Genomic DNA, 21,416 nt, shown 5'->3' on the forward strand with positions numbered 1-21,416 from the left:
TTTTGCCTGGTCTCTTTCGTGCAAGGCAGCAAAGTAAGAAGCTATCCTATTGAAGAAGGGCACTGGGATTTTTGGACAATATGCTGTGGTCTAGCTCCATGACTGGGACCCCTCTGTGTTGCTGCAGTTTAAAGAAGAGCTGATAGTAAGAGATGATGAAAAGGCAGCTGCATGGCTCTGTCTCTGTTCACCCATCCCACATTTGATTAGTCTCTGCTTGACATCAGGCTGGGAGCAATAAGCTCTGATCATAACAGAGTATGTGGCAACAAGCCCGAGAGCTCCACGTGTCACTCCAGAACCAGACACTGTCTCACTGGATTCCTCCAGAAACAACTGAGGCAGATGCAGGGATGCCAGATTTGTCTTTCAGGTCTGTCTGCTCTACCAAGGTGAGAGTAAAAGGCAGGACTGTCTGCAGGAAAACACTGCAGCAGCAATGGACTTTGCTGTAGAGAAGAATATACAGAAAAGTCAATTATTGATCCAAATGAAAGCGAGGGATGTTATGAAAACACTGTCACTAGAGTTTTTTCATAAGTTTGGAGGTGTCTTTTTGCTGGGATATGTGTCTTAAGGATTAAAGAAACTGCACAGGCACTGCTGTGTGAAGAGGTGGCAGAGTCAGAGTCCATGTGGTGCTTTGCTCAGAAAGATTGGGCTAAAGGTGCATCCCTGAACTCTGGCTGAACTTCAGTTTGATAGATTGAAATCTTACATCACTGTTGAGACCTGATGGACCATGCAAATGGAAGAACACATCTCACTTGAGCCTAGGAGAGTTTTGAGAGCTGGAAGGAGAAAGGAGGTTTCTATTAGGAAAGCACCTCCTCTATTTATGCTTTTCCCAGGGAAATCCAGCCTGTCCCAGCTCCATGTCTGGGCCTCCTCTAGAGCCTTTCACTTCGGTCCTTAGACCTCTCCCTGCCTGCGTTGGTGCTGGGGAGATCTGCAGTGCGTCACACCCAACCTCACCCCCCAGCACTTTGTATCCACTCACAAAATCTTCCTGATACCAGTTTCTCATGTAGAAAGAAACTTCATGGATTCCATTGCAGCTGAGCTGTTCTCAACATGAGAGGTGCAGAATCTGCCCATTAAACTTCTTATGAAACAAGAAACAGTCCAAAAATTCAGCTCTTGCTACTTTTATTTTTGAAAAAAAAAAATCCTTTTAACTTTTTCCTATGGAGAGCAGCAGCACAACTTCTGAATAACTAATTTATCCACTGTAAATTTCTCTAAAAGGTCATTACAGATTGTAAAGCCTAATGGCTTACAGTTACAGCCTTATATCACAGTGGCAAAGAACTTATTCTCTGGAGGTTTTATTTTTGAAGCTTTCCCATTTTCTTCTATCAAAGGAAATGCTATATTTTTAATACACAGTTTTCTTTATTAAGGGAGAACCTATATTTATGAAAATATTTAACATTCATTTCACGTAAAACATAGTAACAGAACTGAGTGATTTATTTTCACAATGCATAGGCAGAGAAGTAGAGCAAGCCACAGTTTAGAAATAATTGAGGTCTGTAGATCTCAGGTATGTATTTAAGTGGTCCTTTGAACTGCCACCCATGTTCTGTGTGAACATAACTTTTCAGAGCACTTGTGATTTTCCTCCTTTACAGGGCTGCTGAATTGTGGTATGAGGTCAGGCCCGTGGTCACTCTCTTCTGACACCAGCAAGGTAGGTGCAAGTGATTCTGAAATGGGTAAAAATAGAGATGTTTTGTAGCTAATTTAATACAGACCTGTGCAAATTGTCTCAGTTATTTGTGTGAATTCAAGAAATAAAACCCATGTGTCAAACTGGCAGATAAAAGTCTCATCTGCTGAGAAATCTGACTTTGAAAACAGCTGCTAAATTCTCCATGTGCAGAGTAGTTTTGGTATGGCCTGGTGCTGCTTCACTGTGGGATTCTGACTGGCACACGTGACTTAATCACCTTCCTTTTTTATTTTGATTTTTTTTTTAATCCTGTCAGCTGAAAGATAAAAAAACATATTAACCTCCCATGATGAAACTTTATAATTCCCAACACTGAAACATTAACCAAGTTCTTAATTAAGGGAGACTGAAAGTAGAAGAATGCTTTTATGTCATCGGCTGGTTTTTGCTCCAGTCATCTGCCTCATTCAAGCATAGGATAATGTGAAACCTCACGGGTCTGCTAAAGGCTTGACTTAAGTATACTGTGGACTTTGTAATTTAGTAAGAATGGGGCGTTGTTCTTAAGAAACTTCATTTTCTCTTGCTTGTACTCAAGTAAAAAGGAAAAAGTATGAGCAGCTAGTGAGCAAGAGCCTCAAGTTAGACCCAGAGGTCTGAGCCCAAGCTCTGGCTGTGCAAAGGTGTGTTTATTCCTGTGTGCCTCTTCCCTCACGCACTAGGAATAGCAGGAATTAGTATGAGACCAGAAACTTCCCTAGGCAGAGCACAGCTGCTCCCTTTTCTCTGTAGTTTCTGCAGTATTGAGCGTGATGGCTTCTCAGAACTGCCTGGCCAGGGAGCGTGTGAGGCACCATAACTGAACAAAAACCAGCGCACATCAGCGATGAACTGGCACCTCAGCAATGGTGCTGTCTGGTTCTCCTCCAGCAGCGAGCTGTTTCAGTGCTTTGTTCCACAGAATGGAGGGTTGGGGAGCTGAGGCTTATTCCCAGACACTGATCCATGGCAAGTTTTCCCAGTAACTCATTATGGGGCCAGTTGCCTACACAAGTGCTTTTTAAAGGAGTATTCCAGCTGCTCTTCTCTAGTGTCAAGGTATTAAAAAATAAGTGTGGTGAAATTCTTCATATGAGACTTAATCTACTGGGTGAAGGAGGCACAAAAATTACTGAAACTTTCTCAGTCCTCTGAAATAACTCTCTGAGCAGATATAATGGAAACAAACACAGGACAATGCTTCACCACACCAGAAAAAGTAATTTACGTAGAGTGAGGAGCTTTACATTGGGGTTTGTCTCTTCACCTTATTAAAGCTGTAAACCTAAAAATGCCCATGACTGTAACTGCAGGATTACAGCAGATTGTTCAAACTGCAGGATGTGTGTTTGGGAATTAAATGTTTTGGTGGTTTTGGCATTATTTTTCTCCCCTTGTATGATGCTCTCTCATGCGCCTACACAAGTGAAGTGCAACATTCTCTCTAGGTTTTTCCTTCCAGGTCTTTTTCATGCTCAGTGACCCCACCTTTGTTGGCTCAAATGCAAACATCACATCTGAAGAACAATACCAAAGTCAGCCTCTGTTTCCTCAGTTTCTTCCAGTTCTACCCTTGGCATCCCAACAGTGACCTTGAGCTCCAGTGCAAGCAGACAAACTTCTGCCACTCAGTAAGTCTGTGCATAGATTAAACCATACCATCCCTGTAGTAAGCTCAGAATTGAGGCTCAAGAGTTGCATACCAAGATTTAGAAATTATGGCTTTGCATCCAAAACGCTCCTTGGCCACAGTGAGAAAAGGAATGGGCTCAAGGACCAAAAGCACTGAGTTGATGCACCATGTTCTCCAGGGTCAGCATTTTTCAAGTGCTGCTGTGTTCCTTCAAAAGGCAGGAATAAGAAAAAAAAACAAAAAAAAAACAAAAAAACAAAAAAAAAAAAAAACAACAACAAAAAAACCCAGATTCATGGAGTTAGAATGACCAACTTCCTGTGGGTGCAGTATGTGCCACAGAGTGGAAATTAAAAACCAGAGAATTAACAGTGTTTGTTGTGTTACAAAGCTTGAAAGCATTTTTATCCTTATATGTGTGTACTCACAGAAAAACATGCTGCACTAATGAAAGACAACTTTATGTTCCCAATCCTATTTATTGTTTGTTGCCAAGCAGTCTAAGCTATGGGTTTGTTTGGTTTATTGTAGGGATGAAGAGGAGGTACTTGTGGGGTTTTTGACCCCCTTGGCTATAGGTGATGTGTACAAGGTGTGCCTTAAAGAGAGTGGGTAGAAAGGCAAGTTTAATAATGGGTATCTTGACAGGGTGAATGTGAAGATGGGGAACTGAGGATGTGACGGGTCCCATGAGATGATGTGCAGCACTATCCCCCCTGAAATCTATCAAAAATTCTCTGTCTACCCTCAGAGGGAGCCAGCCTGAAGAAAAGTCAAAAAAAGGCAACATGGTGGGACCTAAATAAAAGCTAATAGATGAGCTGAGCTAATATTAGTTTCCTGATATATAAAGCCAAATGGATTAATGGATCAGCTCATGCATTGCCTAAGGAAACAAAAAGAAAATCTTCAATACTTCTGTGCACATTGAGGACATGAACAATATGGGTCTTTAGAAAGTAAAAACCCAATTTGGGGGAATCAATTACTACTTCTTTTTTTCTTACCCTTTTTTTTTTTTTAATTTAAAGGAAGTTCACAGAGAGGTAAAACTTGGGTAACACACCAGCCAGAAGTCATGCATCTCAGACACCACAATGATGGTCGATCTCGGTTTGCATCAGCCTTGCCCGGGCTCTTTTTAGCATTCCAGCTCCAGCTAATGGAAATCAAGCCCATTATGGTAAACGTAGGAAGCAAATACATTAATAGTGGGCACTGACATTAATTCAAATGGTAAACAATTCAGAACTGTTCCCAGTACATACTAGATTATGTATCATCTTACCTGCTGCTTCAGAGGGCTGCGCCTTTCACGGGTTTTTAAAGCACAGAAGATTGTCTGGCACAGAGTTTTCGGCTTTAGTAAACGATTTCCAAATTCTGCTTTGCTCCCTATCAGTCCCATATACTTTTTTTCTGTATTGTTTTGGATGCGAGCACTTTTAGTCCAGATCTGACACAGATTGGCAACGTCAATCTGTTCCTTACTTTAAAAACAGAGAGGAGACGGGGCAAGTTTAGCAAAGGCAAGATGTGGGGGAAAAGCTAAGGCGAAGGTAGAAAGAAAAACTGAGCTTATTTATACAGTAACACGTGTGTTAGAGTAATGCCTCCCTTCCTCGGCTATGCGCTCCCCCATCTTCTCTCTCACACACGTATATACACACACACTTTAACTGTGCTTTTGTGTTTTGTCAGAATTAATGAGAAAAGTTCCCTTGCCCTAGGGGTAATTAGTGTCCTTGGAGTTAAATAAGCTAATACTTAGACACCTCTGGCACAGGCAATTATGTTTGTGTATTGAATAATTGATTCAAAGAGGGGGGGAAGGGGCTGCTAATCAGATCTGAGCATAATGAATTGATTTAATTAACAGGGGAATCTGAGGGTCCCTGGGAAATGTGTGCATTTATTCAGCAGCAGGAGAGAGTGCAAAGCACATAAATTGAGAGAGAGAGCGAGCGAGGCAGGCGGCAAGTGCTTTTGCTTTCAGTGATAGGTTCACATCTTTCCTCCCTCCCACCCCCCCTTCCTTTGAATATAATTTTAGATTTAGAGTGAAATCAAGAGAAAAGCACTTTAGAAGCCTGGAAAGCTCTTGCAGTGGCAACAGCAAAGGGGAGAGAGGTTGTGAGCGATCACACGCGATTACATTAACACAATTTTTGACAGCGCAGGTTGGGCAAGGACGGAGCAGGGGGAACAGCCCCCGATATTGGTCCTCCCTTACCTTTTTCCTCTCTCCCCCCCGCTTCCCTTCTTCTTTGATCCCTAAACTGGCACTCGAGCTGCAGCGGCGGGGCCGGGGGCGAGGCGGCTGGTGCAGGAGCCCGGCTCCAGCTCTCCGGCGCCCAGCGCGGCCGTAGCCGCCGCAGCCCCGCTCCAAACTCGCGTCCCGGGGCAGCGCCGGGGCGGCCGCGCCGCTGCCCCCGCCTCGGCAGCGCCCCGGTGCCCGGCCCGGCGCCTCGCCCGCCCCGGAGCCCAGAGCGGCGGCTGGAGGGGGAGCGCCCCAAGGAGCCGGAGCGGCGGCGGCGGCGGCCGCCCTCGGCGCCCGGGACAATGGTGCTGGACAAGGAGGACGGTAGGTGGGATCGGGGCGCGGGGCCCGCCGCTCCCGCCCGGGCGCCCCGGCGGCGGGCGGGGAGGCGCGGACGGGGGGACGGAGGGAGGCGGCGGGCTCGGGGGAGCTGCCCCGCGCCGCGGCACGGCGCTGCCGCCCGGCCTGTCCCGCACCGCTCCGCTCCGCTCACAAAGGGGGCCGGGACGCCCGGGACGGCGGCCCCGCCGCGCCGCGGGTCGCTCTCCGCGGTGCACGGGCCGGGCCGGGCGGGTGTCCCCGGCCGGGGGGTACGGCAGCGGCTGGCCGTGGCCCCGCTGCGTGCTGCGGCCGGCCGGGGAGGGTCTGACACTGCAGCCCCGGCACCGGGCCGCCATCAGCGCCGCTGGCCGCAGCGTGGGTCCCCGCCGGGCCAGCTCCGCCGGCTCCCGAGGCCGCGGGTGCCCGAACGCAGCCCCGCGCCCCCACTGCGGGCAGGGCGGCCCTGCCTGCTTGTGTAAATGGCCACAGAACGTCCCTGTGCCGGGCTGGCGGGGGCTTCAACTCGGAAAAGTGGATGCCAGGCTCAAGAGACAAGTGGGAGATGCTCTCCTTCGCTGTTGTCTTTTTTTTTTTTTTTTTTTTTTCCCCTCTACCTCTTTTTCTCCCCCTTCCCCTTGTCTTTTGATCTGGAGTTTCTGCCTCAGAACGGGGAGAGCCTGCCCGCCGCGACACCGCCGAGTGGGACGGGCACGAAGAGCAGTCCCGGGCAGGCGGGTGCGAGCGAGCGGCCGTGTGGGAGGGGGCCGAAGCGCTGACAGCCGCCAGGGTAAAGGCTCGCTGCTCCGGAGAGGTGCGTGGGGAGGGAGCTCGCTGCACGCTCGTCACATGCCTCTGGGCCCTGGCAGAATCCCGTCTCCCAGCATCTTTTTTTCCTCCAGTTTCTTGAAGCCCTCTGAAGCAAACTGATGTAGTGTTATTAATGGGGTCTGTAGTGCTCCAGTGGAAAGCGCGTGTGTTGGAGAAGAGGGAATGAACTTGTCTAACTGGTCAGTGAGAGGGAACAGCAGAAAGACTTTTCTCCTCCTTCGCCCCCTGTGCACTTAGGTAAAAAGGTTAAGTAATGGCCGAGGAATTAAACACGGGTAGTTGCTTACTGGTGTGTGGAACAAGGTTTGTTTCTCTTCCGACTTTCAGGGGTAACCTGCGTTGCGAGAGTCCCCTGAATTTTGCTCAGCTGCTGGAGGAAAAGGGAGGAAGGGCTCTTAACATCTCTATTAATACTGGTTAATAATAATAACCGGTGATGTCTTCATGGCGGTGACTCTCTGTCAGGGGGTGCCTGCCAGCCCGTGTCTGTTCCCTGTGATTGACAGGCTGCCAGCAGGATGCTGCCTCCATTGCAGGGGCGAGAGGCACAGGTGAGCTGCGAGAGGACACCGAGATCTGAAGAGGGTTCCCTAATAGGGGTGTTTGGGCTCTTTCAAGTGTCTCAGACGTACTCATTAAACACGAGGAGCTCGGGGCCGGACTGACGGTGCTGTAAGGAAATGAAACTAGAACCCTTGATTATCCAGACAGTTCTCAACAGCCTCCTTCCAGGAGATTTCATGAGTGGCTGTGTATAAAAGGGAATAATGGTGGTGGATGGGAGAGGTAAAGAGGAAATTAGTGCGAGGTGCACTTAAAAAAAGGAGCAAAGTAGGAAACAATCCCCTGATGAGAGGGATGTGAAGATCAGAGCAACAAGGTGCGATAATGCCTAGGAATCTCCTGTGCTGTTGACGGAGTAGTTATGCTTGAGGAGAAATCATGGTCACTTTTAAAGATGCCCTGGAAAAACTGGGGACAGAAGGTGTGACTCAGAGAAGAAACTCTTTTTATGAAGAGGTCATTTTACCTTTGTAAGTTTCTTTCTGCCTGATTCAAATGGGCTCCACTTGCCCGCTCATCTGTGAATGTTAAAAGGCGATGCTGGACCTGCATAGGTTACAAATGGACTAAAATGGAAGCTTTTGCTAACTAAACCAATTCCTTTTGAAATCAAGCTTGAATGAGCTTGTTAATAAAAATGGGTCTGTTTTACTCCCATAAATGGCCCTTTTTATTTTCCTTTTATTTTTCTTTTTCCCAGAAGCCGGTCTGATTTTTACCATCTAAAAATCCCAGCGTTGTGGCTACTATCCAATTCTCCCATTGATTTAAGAGGCTTTGCCATGTAGAGTTTTTCTTTGAGGGGTTTTCTTCTTTTGAGGTCTCTGGCAGCAGTGGGGGTATTCATAGTTATTACTGCATAGAGAAGGCAGGATTTCAGGATTACCCCTCCCAGAAGTCCTGGAGCATCACAAGGAGGACACTTGCTGCCTTGTAGATATGAGCCCGTGGCTTTTGCATCGCTGAAGGCCACTTGGGAAGCTGGGCCACGGCCATTGGCCTCGTGTAGCTGCCCACTGTTCCAGCTTGGGGCCTTAGGGCTGTGTGCCAGCCCCAGTGTGACAACAGGGTTGCCCCAGCGGTGCAAGAACTGCAGATTTGGGTTCCCACTCCAGGTTTGTGAGCAAAAAGCTTCCCTGGCAAGCGCGCTCTGTGGTGCCGAGAAGGAGCAGAGACTCAGTAATACTCTTATGTGGGTCTTCACAGATATCATTGAGGATGAAGCGGCAGGCTGAAAAAATAACAACAATAATAATGTTTCTGACTTGATGTGCTGTGGCATCACGTCAAGTTATGTCAGGGAGGTAACAGCATTTTGTATGTTTGAAGTGACATAATATAACTTGACTGATGCAACATGACTTGATATTAGAAAATAGTGGTCCACAGTGGAACTCTGGCAGGTATCTTCCCCGAACAAATGTTAGGAACTGAGAGAAGAGGGACGAGAGGGGTGGGGGAGAGAAAGGTTGAGAGAGAAAAACTTCAAGGCTCTCAATTTAGTCAGTTTCACTGTGTAAATCACAGCAGAATTTGCTGTGGGCAAGCCAACCTACGCACCGTGCAGCGCATTTATATATTTCAAGATAATGAGAGTTAAGATATTTCTGAAATACGTAAATGTTTTGATCGCAAAGACCAGATTTCTTCTTAAAAAAGTAAACTGACATCAGGTAGCATGATTAATTCCGACAGATTGTGTTAATTGTAGTTGACTTAAATTGCTGTACAAATGTGTTGGGGGTTAGAAAACTTTTTTTTAATTGTTGGTGTGTGAAATGAGTAAGCAGATAAAGTGTTTAAAAAAAATCTGTTTGCGCAGGGAGTAATCCAGCCTCTTTGACATGATGGAGCAGTAAAGGAATAAAATGTACATTGATCCAGTACTGCATATTTTTTCATGAGTGCATTATGTCTGCTAGTTTGCTCTGCTGCAGAAGTCAGCTGTGACAGACAATGGCTAACTTCATTTTTATCAAAACCTTGCCTTTCTTGTAGTTACCAAAGTGGAAGTTGAAATGTACCATATATTTTGGGGTAAGTCTGTCCTTTTTGAAGGTGGCGGGGTTGAACAGTACACAGAAGGAAGGATGGAACATTTTTGGAGTTCACCATTTTCTGATGGAGGCCAGTAGTGTATTGGAAGTGGTAAAGTGCCTCAAATCTAAAAAAGGCTGTGGCTTTGTTAGTTTTTGCATGGATCCTTTTAACTATTAGACTTTAATCTTTGGGATAGAGTCCTCCTCCTTTCTAGCTTGTGACACTTCCTAAAAGAAAGTGATTATTTATGGTGGTTGCACTCTTACGCTAAAATACATATTCAGCACTTGCAAACTAGTATCGCCAGGAAACAGGAGTTGTTGGAAGCACTGGATGAAAACAGCTCAATGTAAACTGATACATTTAACATCAAATATTCTCAAGGACTGTTAGGATTAAGTATTGTGAATGAAGGGGGAAGGAAAAGCCACTTCAGCTGGGGATAAGGAATCTAATTAAAAATCGGTATTGAGGATATATAACTTGAGCCCACTATCATGCTCTTTAGAGTACTGTTGTATCAGTTGTAAAGGGGAGGAGGAAGTCTCATTAAAGCAGAAATGAAATGTTTTCTCAGATTAAAAGACTGAGATGAGTGAAACGGTGCTGTTGATCTTGGTAGCGAAGTGTCTGATCCCGCAATCCTTGCGAGAGCCAGTGGAGGCAACAGATGACTTGTCTGGAAAAGGAATGAGAGTTGCAGGATGTAGGATAAAAGACGTGGGCCCCCAACTTGTCATTTTATATCTGAGCATGGATGGCATTTCTGAAAAGTGGAGCAAACCTGTTAAGTGTTTGTATCGCTTCTGATTAGGTAAATTCATTTTAATATCGACCTAGTGAAAGCGGAGCTGCGTTCTCCGGAGTAGTACACCCTGAAACCAATACGCAACGCGTGAAAACAAACCCAAAATGTTTGCGCAGAAAATCCGTATCAAGTTTTAGGTCACCAGAGATGTGTGAAATGTAGCTGGGAGAGCCGCGGGGGCTGGCGTAACATCAGCCGCGGAGAGTTGAGAGCCTCTGACCTGGCCGAGCTGCTGCGGGGCGCCGGACACAATCCGTGCTCGCAGGGAGCAGGGCTGGATCAGAGCCGGAGCATCCCCTTGCCCCGGCCCGGAGCACACGGCGGCGGCGGCGGCGCAGGTGGCCCCGCGTCCGGCGGCACCTGGGCGGGGGCCGGGCGGGCTGCAGGTGGTGCTGCTGAGCCGGGAAGCCGCGCTCCGCCAGGAAATCCCGGCAGGAGCTCCGGAGGGGGCCCTGCGAAACGCGTGCATTTATTCATCGCAAGTGTGCAAGGCTCGCCAGTTGAGAGGCAGAGGCAGCGCTGGTCGGGCTTAGGTATTCTAGCCTCTGCGAATGTAATTTCGGATTTAGATTCAGCTTAAATCCAAAGGGAAAACACTTTATAAGGCTGAAAGCTGTGTAGTTGCAACAGCCAGGGTTATGAGCTATCAAAGGCAATTACATTAAAATAGATTATACTGTGTAAATTGAGCCATTTAGAAGGTGAGAACCAAAGAAACAGCTCTGATCCCCCTTCCTTCTAAATTGCAGTTTTAGTTCCTTGCAATTCTGAGGCACAAAAGTAGGTGAGACTGCTTTTGTATCTGCAAAGTGCTTTATTTCTGAGTGTAATTCTAACTGAGTGCAATCTAGGTTAAAAGCTGGACAACTGGGTAATTAGAGCTCACTTGCTGCTAAAGGACGATCAGCTGTACCGTAGCTCATTTGTGTTCCCAGAGACTTGCTCTCCTCTCCCCTGAGCGGAGGCTGCTGGAGAAGAAGCATCTGTGCCCGGACTTTTCTCGATTGCGGAGATGATGGTGCTGGACAAGGAGGACGGTAGGTGGGCTGAGATTGTGTAAGCCTGTGCTCGGTGTCTTCTGTGTGCTGCTAATGTAGAAATAAATAGTTTTGAAACAGACGTGCGCTGTGCATTTCAGAGCGTTCTGCGCTGAGCTTCTGGTGCTTTTCTCTTGTGTAGGTAAAAGCGTGCTTGCTCTTTATTTTTTTTTAATCTCATTGCTGACATGATCGGACAGCCAAGAACGGTTTACTCCAGGCTCTGTTTGCTGAAGGACATAGCAGAAACAGCTTGATTTTTTTCTTTTTAAATATCTATGTAGATTTTTCTTTCTGCAAGTTACTCTAATATATCCATTTTAGCCTGTTTGTTTTAACAGCTTTTATTGTAAATCTAATTTTGAGATTTTTCTTTCCCTTTCATTTGCATGCCATTTAGGTCTCTTTAATGTGCGCCTTTAATATCTGTTTCTCACAGCTTTTCTTCATAGCTATAAACATAATGACAATAAGCTAATAAGCCTCTGTGGCAAAAAGGAAAAAAAGTGTTGGTTTATTCTACGAATCTACTCCCTTCTTTTAATAGCAGAAGTGGTGGTTCATTTGGAATGTAATTTCATGAATGAAGCTGAAGGAGAGCTGGACTGATTTTAGAACTTCACATATGCTTATTTTTTTAAGCTGACTAGTCCTTATCAAGGATGCTTAAGGGGAACAAATTGATGTGAGGGAGATCAGTGTTAGTTAGCAGCCTGAATGACCTGATGCTATCTTTTGCACATTGCCTGCCAGGGTGTGCAACTTAACTGCTCAGTCATCAGTAGTTTCTGGGATGAAGGTGGTAAGTTCAATCACAACTTTTTAATGAGGTGGTTGGTTTTTTTTGCTGAGGCTGTTTTGTGGCTTAGGTCTTTCCTTACAGTTTGTACACTGAAAGCAAGGATGAAAACTGAGGCAGAGCAGAAGGCTTCTGCAGCCATCCACATGGACTTCCATCCATGGCGCTGCCTCTTGCCAAGGACCTCCGCCTTGGTGGCACTTTGTGCGTGGAAAGTGGGACCTGCATCATAACTTTTAGCAGGCATTTCTACCTGTTATCTCCTTATTTCATTCCACCTGTATAAATGGATGAAGTGGGCCATGTAATGGACTTCCCTGATCTTTTAAAATTTATTTCGTGAACCTCTTTTAAAGTGTTAAAAAAAAATCATAGACTGTTGCCATTGGAAAATAAGAGAAATTACTGAATATTTAAGACTGTAGACAGGAAATAGCTTTTCACAGGGAGCAAAAGAGCTTGGAGAAATTGGAAGTTGGACATTTTGGCAGTAGCATTGATTTTACTTGAATATATATATTGCTTTTTAAAATATTTATGAGAAAAATAACTTGTAATTCAAAGTCACTTACTTTCCTGTGTCGGAGTCATGCTAACTGTGTTTTGTGACTAGTACTGAAAGCTGCTCAGTGCTATTAAGTTGAAATTATATTATTTTTATTCCACAACCCATATCTGTCTTCTAGTATTTTACAACTGAATTAGTACTGCACTGCAGAATAATTAGGAAGGCTCGACTATTGAAAGACCAGAAGTCTTCTAAAGTTTCTCTTCCCTCTCTCTTTTCCTTGCCTCCCAAAAAAGGGAGTATTTTAGACCTAGCATCTTGAGGTCTTACCTCATTGTAAGTTTGATTTCTAAAATTCTCCTTCTGGCATGTTCACACATGTAGAATTTTAATCTAGTTTCTAGGATGGCATGTGAGGTTTTGTTTCATGAAGCATTTGGGACTATGAAAAAAAAGGTGAGCTTTTCACAAAGACTTAACACCTTTAAAATATGAGACCAAGCAGAAATGCATCATTTTCAGTGCCCCCCTGTATGCAGATTCAATCAGATTTGGACTAAGAGTTAACCAATATGAGATCAAAGTCCCTGTATAAGTTGTCGTGCTCTTCTGAATTTATTCCATGCTAATTAAGTTGGCATCTCAAAACTGTGAAATAATCTTATTTGTGGGGAGAAAAAAACCTAAATCACGGGCTTTATTTCTGTTAAAATATTGTAAGTTCCATTGTTAACACAGTAGAATTTGAAAAATAAACGAGTAGATGTGGAGCATCTGTTACACATCTTCTAGATCAGCTCTGCAGTTGACTGGCCTGTGGATAAAAGACACGCTAAGTGCTTGAGTATTGCTTATGCTGAGAAAACAAATGAAGCTAACAGGGTTTCAAAGGCTTTGAAGCAGTGTCACTCTCAGAGGTGTTCAGTTGTTTTCTTTGGCAATATAAGTTGAAGCAAGCTAGTTTACTTTATTAGAGGCATAAGGCTACTCTTGTAACCTTCCTCTGACTAAGATGAATTTGGCTGACTGACCTTATTTCTTGCTGGACCACACGTGTTGTGCTGGGTTTGGGTTTTTGGGTTTTTTTTTCCCCTCCTTAGGATTCATCTCTTTTAAAGGGTGGCAGCATTTTCTGTATTTTGTTAAATCTCCCTTTTCAATTTGTGCCTCCCTACAGAACTATGTTCTGCTATGATGGAGCAATGCAAATCAAGTAGAATAGCCCAAATTAATTCTTCACATTGGCGGCAGTATGATTGCCTGCATGGAATCAATAATGCATCATAGAGGGATCAAATTTTGGAGTATAATGTGTGAATAATGCTTGACACAAAACAAAAATTCAGTCATCATAATAGCAATTAGGAAAAAGCTGCAGCTTATCCCAGCTGTAATCTCTGCTAACAATGAAGCACAGCCTGGTAATCAGCATGTATGGTATGAAATGCACTAATAGAAATCACGGCTCTTTGTTATGTGTGTGGGGGGTGAAAGTTTCCTTTTCAGCTAACTTGTGCTGTGTTAACCAGACATGGCATCCTTCAACCAAATTGTGGAGTGTGTGTGCACTTGTAAAAACACTGATCAGCTGCGTGTTCATCCCGACGTTTGCATAGACAGGAGCCCCCCAAATCACGGGTCCTTTGTGTTTTTGAGCAGAACTCTGATTAAACAGATCACAAGAGTAGGCTGAGTAAAATATCAAGAGGACTCCATTAAACATGTACCTTGGTTTTATCTAGAAAGAAAATTTCATTGTTTCTTTAAAAATTAAAAGAAAACCGTGGATACTCAGTGGTTGAGTGCATTGGGGTTGGAGAGTGGGTCTAAGGTTGATGGGAGGTATTTAGGGAAATGAATATTAGGTAATTGGAAACTGGATTAGTGGCAGCAGTTGCGTTCCTTGTTGTGTGAAAGCCCATCTTGCCCCACGCAGAAGGTAAAAAACCCACAGCATTTGGAATTGGAAAAGCAGAGAAATGGATTGTATAACATCAGGGACAGGACTTGTGCCACAGCGCCCTGCCAGGACAGCAGGGCTGTGGGCTGGCTTCACAAGGGACTGTGCCAGCTGCCATATGGAGGTGCCTATAGATAGGTAGATGGATATGGAGAGACACCTATCTCCAGCCACACAGGTCCAGGCAATCCTGTTCCATGGATAAAAATTGTGATACACACAAATTGTGCCACGTAGCTGTTCTGCATGCTGCTGGTGTCTTTTGTTTTCCTTCGAGCTTACCTTTCTCAGGCGTGCCTGGTGAGGAGTCATGCAGAGAGAGAAAGGGAGATGGCACAGTGGCTTTTCCTCATGAGACATGGAATTTAACTTTTCTGTTGCCTAATGCTCCTGAAGCTCTTTCTCCTTTTCCTTTTTATCTCCTGTGCCACTCTACCTCGGACCTTCTCCGTGGTCCACTGATGTCTAGCTTGCCATGTATGAGGAATCCCTACACATCTTCCCACACATCAGCTTATTCAAAAGCTGACTTATAAAGGTTACCAAAGACCTTATGCTTGCCTATTTAGCTGAGTTACTTGTTGGTTTTTTAAGGGCTTGATCTTCGCACATGTGGTTTTGGTGTTATTTTAGAGGTTTGGTCTGGCTTCACTTCATGACACAGTGTCCTTTTGTGACTCAGAATTACAGCAATGGATTAAAATATTCATGAAAGAGGAGATAAAAAGTTGTCAAAGAAGTATTCTAAATAAAATTGGAGCACGTTTGGCAGCAGAACATATGGTTTGGCCATAAAGGACCAAAAAACCATTTGGACTGTTTCTCCAAAGCTGACCAAGTGTGGAGTTGGAGGTAGTTCTTCCTGGAGATGCCATCTGTCCCTGAAATGGCAAATATAGAAGCATGGCAGAAACATGGAGTAGTAAAGTAATGGCCTAAACCTATTCAAGAAATGGAGGGTACTGTAGTTGGAGCACTGATCACCTAGGTATCCATTTAAAGAAATCTCATCTTATGGGAAGAAGTGAAAGGAGGTAGCAGGCCTAAGAGGAGCAGACTGTTTTGTATAGGAGTGTGGCAGGCGATCAAATAGTTCCTAGTGTTTGTTCAGAGTAGATGGCTGAAGGATCTGGGTAGGATGTCATCATACTTCACCCCCAGATGCTGTTGACATGTGATAATTGCCTGGTTGACATAACAAGCGCTGAAACAGTGTAAGGACATTTTTCAGCTTGGGTAATAGGGCAAAGGAAGCAGCTTGTTCTTGGAAATCAGTTTGCTCTAATTTTGGTTTAATGCAGTAGAAAGTGTACTTGATACCCTGGCAGCAGAACATAATTCGTCTTCTTTGGAGTTAGTGTTAAATTTTATTATCTTTAATAAATACAATGTGAACATGTCAGCCTGTTTGTCATAGCCATTCCAAAAATGCTCTCTTATGGTAGAATCTTTGGAAAAATTCCTTTTAAGAGCAGTGCATTATTAATAAAGTAATCCATTAGGTCTGGTGATAAAGGGTCACAGCAGAGTCTGAAATACGTTTCTTAAATGGTTAAGAAATTTATCATGGTTGGAGGATTAATTGATTTCATTTGGAAGCTTTCTTAGGGTTTTCAGGCGTTGTGTTTAGAGAGGGTTTTATTCTCTTTGGAAATGTGCTTGCTGCTCAAAGTTTTGCTTCGCTGTCATTAGCATGAACATTTCTGCTAAAGGCAAACTATTCTTTTAGCATTATGACTGATTGCATCTGCGAGGAGTCCTACTTAGGTAAAGAATATGAAAGTTTATGGCAAATAAGGTATTGTACTTGAAATCAATTCAGAATCAGAATAATGGCATCAAGCATTAAGTGTTGCAGTACGAGAATAAAGAAGGCACTGCAGATGCTGCTAAATGCTGAACTATAAAACTCCAATGGGTCTATATCTTTTAAAAATTGGACAGAATTGTCATCATTTAGAATACATAGACATAGTTTTAAACCGTATAGAAATCACTGCCCCCAACTTCAATAATGTGCGTAACTGTTGCCAGGGAATGATTTATTCAGTGAATGTAGCTCCTATTCACTGAAGACTTGGGGGTGGAGGGAAGGGCGTTTTGAAATGAAAGTTATTCACAATTAGATTAACATAATTAAACCTATCTGAGAAGAATTCACCACAGTTACTGGTTTTTTAGTTCTCTGTGTGTGTGTTTTCTCTGTCCTCCAGCGGGATGACTCCCAAGCCCAAGATTCCAAGCACAATGTGAGGTGCTATCCATGCAAACAGATCCTCAACTCTCCAGTGAATGTTCTTGCAAACTACTTTCTACTTACATTCTGTATCAAAGCAGATAATGGATGCTTATGCCCAAATTGAGAGGGTTTTTAAGTTTCATTGAATATTTTTGAGTTCTTTAGACCAATGTTCAGATTTCCTTGTGTGCTAATCAAACACTCAAAGGGTGATTTGGGCAGTGAAAGTATTATTTGTCTTCTTTTAAACAATTTTTATCAACAGTTCTAGTTTCTCTTAAAGAAAAAGTGGATGATTGTTGCATATTCATGACTGAACTGCAGAGAACTTGGACCAGCATTAAACAATTAACCCTCTCGCCAACATCCATTTGAGTAGAAGCCAGGGATGTTCCTACTTGGTTTATTATGGATCTGAGATATAGAAATGTATTCCGGAGGACTGTGTTTCTAATAAATAAAAAGGCATAATGAGAATGTAACTGGGAAGGAAGACAAAAGCAGCCATGCTTTAAATTGTTAATGACGGTGCCAGTGGCTGCAGCTTTACCACAGCTGTTTAAATTGATCAGCTAGTGAAAATGTTTTGTTTTGGCATTTTCCCTGCATGTGCAACTCTTTCGAAGGGACTTCTGGAAGCTTTTCAAAGGGGAATCATGATCTTTTTTTAAACTAGGCTTAGAGCACCAGAGCTTCCAGTATTTTGGGATGCAATATTTAAGGATGCAGTTCAGTTTTTCTTATGTAAAGTTTTTTGGCTGATGAGCCATTATTTCTCCTAGATTTCCTTTACCACTTTTTTTCCCCTCCACAAACACTACAAATGACTCCTTACCCATAAAAGCTGAGGGAACAGGACACTTCCTAGCTGTCCTTTTTTCTTTTTTTTTTCCCCATCTCTGTTTTACTGATGCTACAGAGTTTGATCAGAACAGCAGAAAGGGGCTATGTCGATTTGCTATGCATCTTTTGGTCAAGCATCCAGTGTGAAATTGTTCTACAAAATGTACTTTTTCAGAGGGAACTTGCTCCTAATTTCTTTCCTGCTTGGCTCTACCTTGCAGCTGAAGTGGGTTAAGCAACACCTCTTTATCACTGGTTTCCTTTCCTTCCATTCCAGAGAAATGGGTGTACCTTTCAAAGAGATGCAATCTCTTCAAGGCAGGTAGGGAGGAGCAGATTGGACTTTGTGTGTTCACAAGTGATGTGGTGGAGATGTTTGGGCAGAGGACTGGCTTGAGCTGGTGAGCCTTGGTGTCTTTCCCAGAGCACCTCCTGCCTTGAGCTCATGAGCAGACCTGTCTGGGACCTTGTGTGAAGGTCCTAGACATTGTTCCTGGCATTCCTGGTGGCAGGTGACTCCTGGACAGGCCGTGCCATAGGTAATGTTGAGCAGCCAGGTTTCTGCATTAATGTACTTGCAGTGAGGGTGGGTACTGAACATTATTCAGGATCCATTATATATTTATCCTTATAGTCCTTTGTGGAAAATGATTTCTGTAAGTACCCTGTTACGGTTATGAAAGCCTAAATAAGCATCAGTCTCAAACCCTTTGACCTGTCTGCACAGAATGGAGATCTGTTTTGAAAAGACTCCTTTATATCTGTTTTTACTCCATGCCCTTCCATTCATTTGCCTATACAAAGCAATAAAGGATAAAACCAAAGTAACATAAATTGGTCTGTCTTCCTGAATCCATGTCTCGCTAATGTACCCAGATTAACTCAACTGTAAATTGTCTCCTTTGGATGTCGTGTCTTGCTAAAAGTTTCCTATATGATTCATGATTTGGATTGCTTTTAACAGCTATTGGCTAAGCAATATGGTAAATGTACAAGGTGATGCAATTGGCATTAGTGAGAGGATGCACAGGAGCATGTAATGCAGTCAATACTACATTAACTACTGATGCCCAATTACAGAAACTGGAAGAGTGGCTTTTAGGAGCATTAGGACTTGCAGAAGAGCTGAGATCACCTGCCGCTCCTTGCCTAAAAGCTTCACCCTTTACGCGCTGGGATCAAAGCAAACATTTAGTTGCTATTTTGTCATGTATAACAACTAAGGTATTCCCACCCCCCCTTTTTTTTTTCCAAAAAGTGTCACACTGATGCTTTTAGCACATGTAAAATCCTATCTCTGTATTTCAAGACTCTACTTCCATCTCCTGGGGCAAGACTTTATTTGAATAAAAACTCTTTAACCACCTCTGCATTTATTGTTTCTCTGAAGCTTACTATTTCAGCCAGTTTTTATTTTAAAGAAATACTAAGTGATATTTAGAGTGTCCTATTTCAGTGGTCCAGAGTGGGCTCCCCATTGCTCCCCCCAGCTTCTTTCCCTTTTCTAATCTGTATGTGATTGTTTGTGACCTCAGCTGGCTCCAAGTCTCTAAAAAAGTGTTTTAAAATACAACCAGATACCACATAAAACAGGATATTTGAGTGTGCAACCTTTCTGCAGTCCCCATTCAGATTAAGCACACATTGTTTCCACCACTGCTTTTAAACCCATTTGCAGGAGATGGCGAAGGACCACATTATACTAAAAAACAGTGCATACTTTCAGATTGAGCTGTGTGATCACAGCTTCTAAATCTATTTTAAAAATAATGAGCAGTGTCGCTGTTGCATGGCAAAGCTAGCAACCCACAAAGTTCCTCTGGACTTGGAGCGAGATGGGAAATTAAGCAGCTCTAAGAACGCTGAAATATTTTAATATAAAAGACAGCTGGCAGGTGGCTTATTGCTCTTGTTGCAGCATTTGTCTTTACTTCCAGCTATGATACTTGGCATATCACTGCTGCTTTTAATCCTCAAAGCATTTTGCAGCACTGAGGAATTTGTGCTCCCCAAGTGATCATCCCCCGGAACTCCAGCCTGGATATCTGGGGGATGTGCCTGACCCCCATGAGGCATGGGTGGACTTTTGTGTTTTAGCTGTCCCTGGTTTGTTCCTCTCTGCTGGGCCTGGGTCCCACCTTGCCTGCTGTCCCATGCTGGGTTAGGTAGGAGGTCAGACCTCTGCAGAAGAAGGGAGAAACTACTCCTGGATCTCCAGGGAAGGACAGAGTGCTATTGAAGCAATTGCTTTCCTTAACTGTTTTGGGGGCTGTTTTATTGATCCCCTCTCAATTGGCAATTTTAATTTTGGGGGTTTTTTAATATCAGCGGTCCTGTCCAAGCAATTGCAAATTGCTGAAGAAAAGCCTTCGCTGTCTTCTTGCCATAATTATGAGCATTGGTCACATTCCCCTCCTGCTCCTGCCGTGACTCTGAGCGTGGGTCATGTCCCCCTCTTCCATTTTCTGGGGGCAGCGGAAAAAACAGCGTAAGGCTGTGCTGTAAAACATCCCGATGGCATTTCCTCAGTGACTTTTTTTTTTTTGGTAGATGGTGCCCTAAGTTCTCAGGCAGAGTTGTGTTGGTTGCCGGTGTGTTTGCTGCGAACCCCCCGGAGCTCTGCCCCATAGCAGGGCTGCTCCGGGCTGCTCGCTGCGGCCGGGGGCAGAGGAGGAGCCTGTTATTTTTAAGCCCGACTGTAGCTTTCAGGTGCCGATCGATGCTCTTTTGAACGTCTGGGGGAGGAGAGCAGAAGGTGACCTGCTGGTTTTCCCCTTGCACTAATGTGTTTAAAAGGTGGCACCAGCAGCGGGGGCGTGCGGGAACTCGGCTGAGCTGTGCCTTGAGCGCGCTTGAAACGCAGACGACTATCCTGAGCTGGATGCACTTTCCAAGCTGTACAAACAATGTTTGAAAAGTCTGAAGTACCCAGCAGGGCGAGTCAAAACGTCCTTGAGCAACTTTGTATTTAGACAGTGTTTTCTCTTTGCCTTTGATCAGGAGGGAACAGATGTGCCTCCTCTCATGTGTGTGTTTGTGCGCACCCCCTGATGCAGGCGCGTTCCCTGTCCTTGTGCAGGGCTGCAGTATTTAGGGTATGCTGTTATTCCCCTTTGTTCTTCCTTATTACTGTTGTTGTGTTGCTTTTGTGTTGTTTTTGTTTTTACAGGGAGTCTAAGTTGGAATTTAAAGAGGTCGGACTAAACAAGGTTTTAACTTACTCTCGCTCATTTCCTTATCTCTCTTTAACTTGGATAGAGTGGAAAGAGAATATGTATATAGTAATGCTCCCTTTAAAAAAAAAAAAAAGTATGCATATATATAATCGATTTCTTGACTAGTTTTTTGGGGGGGCAGGTTTTGAGCATTTGGTCTAAGTGGGCTGCTCAGTGAAATTTGTACATTCATGAAATAGCTGATTGAAAAGCAATATTTCAGATAAATACAAGCCAGCGATCTATCAGCAGTTGTAATAAAAGCTGGGCTTCAGGCTGTGATTTTATTTTGAAATAATAAGAATTGCTTTATTCTTTTTACTTGAGTTACCATGGTAATTCTGTCGTGTAGCAGTGTTATATTGATTTAGAAAGTGGACAGTAATATTTCTTTTGTGTTATTCTGTTTCTAGGGGTTGATTTCTAATTTCCACTTGGAGATTACTTTTATAAATTTCTTAAGTCCTTCCACTTTTTTCTCTAGCAGTGTAATTTTCCTCTCACACATTGCTATTTTTTGAGCTTATTGGTTTGCTCTTATTTTAAATTAAACTTGCTGGTTTCAAATATTGAAATGACATCTTTGTCTGTGTCTGTACTTTGGTTTAGCAAAATATTACAGTCTGCTGTTTTATGCTTAATAATTT

At 43.9% G+C, this 21,416-nt stretch overlaps 1 protein-coding gene and 1 long non-coding RNA gene across 6 annotated transcripts in view; one reads left to right on the forward strand and one right to left on the reverse strand.

The window, feature by feature from the left end:
- Positions 1–1,132: 1,132 nt before the first annotated feature.
- LOC132075029 (uncharacterized) lies at positions 1,133–5,659 on the reverse strand. 2 transcript variants are annotated; one of them, XR_009418699.1, is made up of 3 exons: positions 5,581–5,656; positions 4,636–4,837; positions 1,133–1,709 (listed from the first exon to the last, which is right to left on the reverse strand). It is a non-coding gene; the product is annotated as an uncharacterized LOC132075029 (long non-coding RNA). The 2 variants fall into 2 exon arrangements; XR_009418700.1 differs by lacking the exon at positions 1,133–1,709 and adding an exon at positions 4,358–4,506 and having other exon boundaries at positions 5,581–5,659.
- Positions 3,317–21,416, forward strand: part of LMO1 (LIM domain only 1) — a 62,924-nt gene continuing 44,824 nt past the window's right edge. Inside the window, exons 1-2 of one of the 4 annotated variants that reach the window (XM_059475160.1) lie at positions 5,884–5,931; positions 11,104–11,205. In XM_059475160.1, the coding sequence (XP_059331143.1) occupies positions 11,181–11,205 (25 nt within the window). In that variant the 5' untranslated portion in view covers positions 5,884–5,931; positions 11,104–11,180. Of the gene's footprint in view, positions 3,346–5,769; positions 5,932–10,801; positions 10,870–11,103; positions 11,206–21,416 lie in introns of those variants that run through there. The other 3 variants (XM_059475161.1, XM_059475163.1, XM_059475162.1) reach the window with 3 other exon arrangements.

Source organism: Ammospiza nelsoni, chromosome 6 (assembly GCF_027579445.1).
Source record: "Ammospiza nelsoni isolate bAmmNel1 chromosome 6, bAmmNel1.pri, whole genome shotgun sequence".
Lineage (NCBI taxonomy): Eukaryota > Metazoa > Chordata > Aves > Passeriformes > Passerellidae > Ammospiza > Ammospiza nelsoni.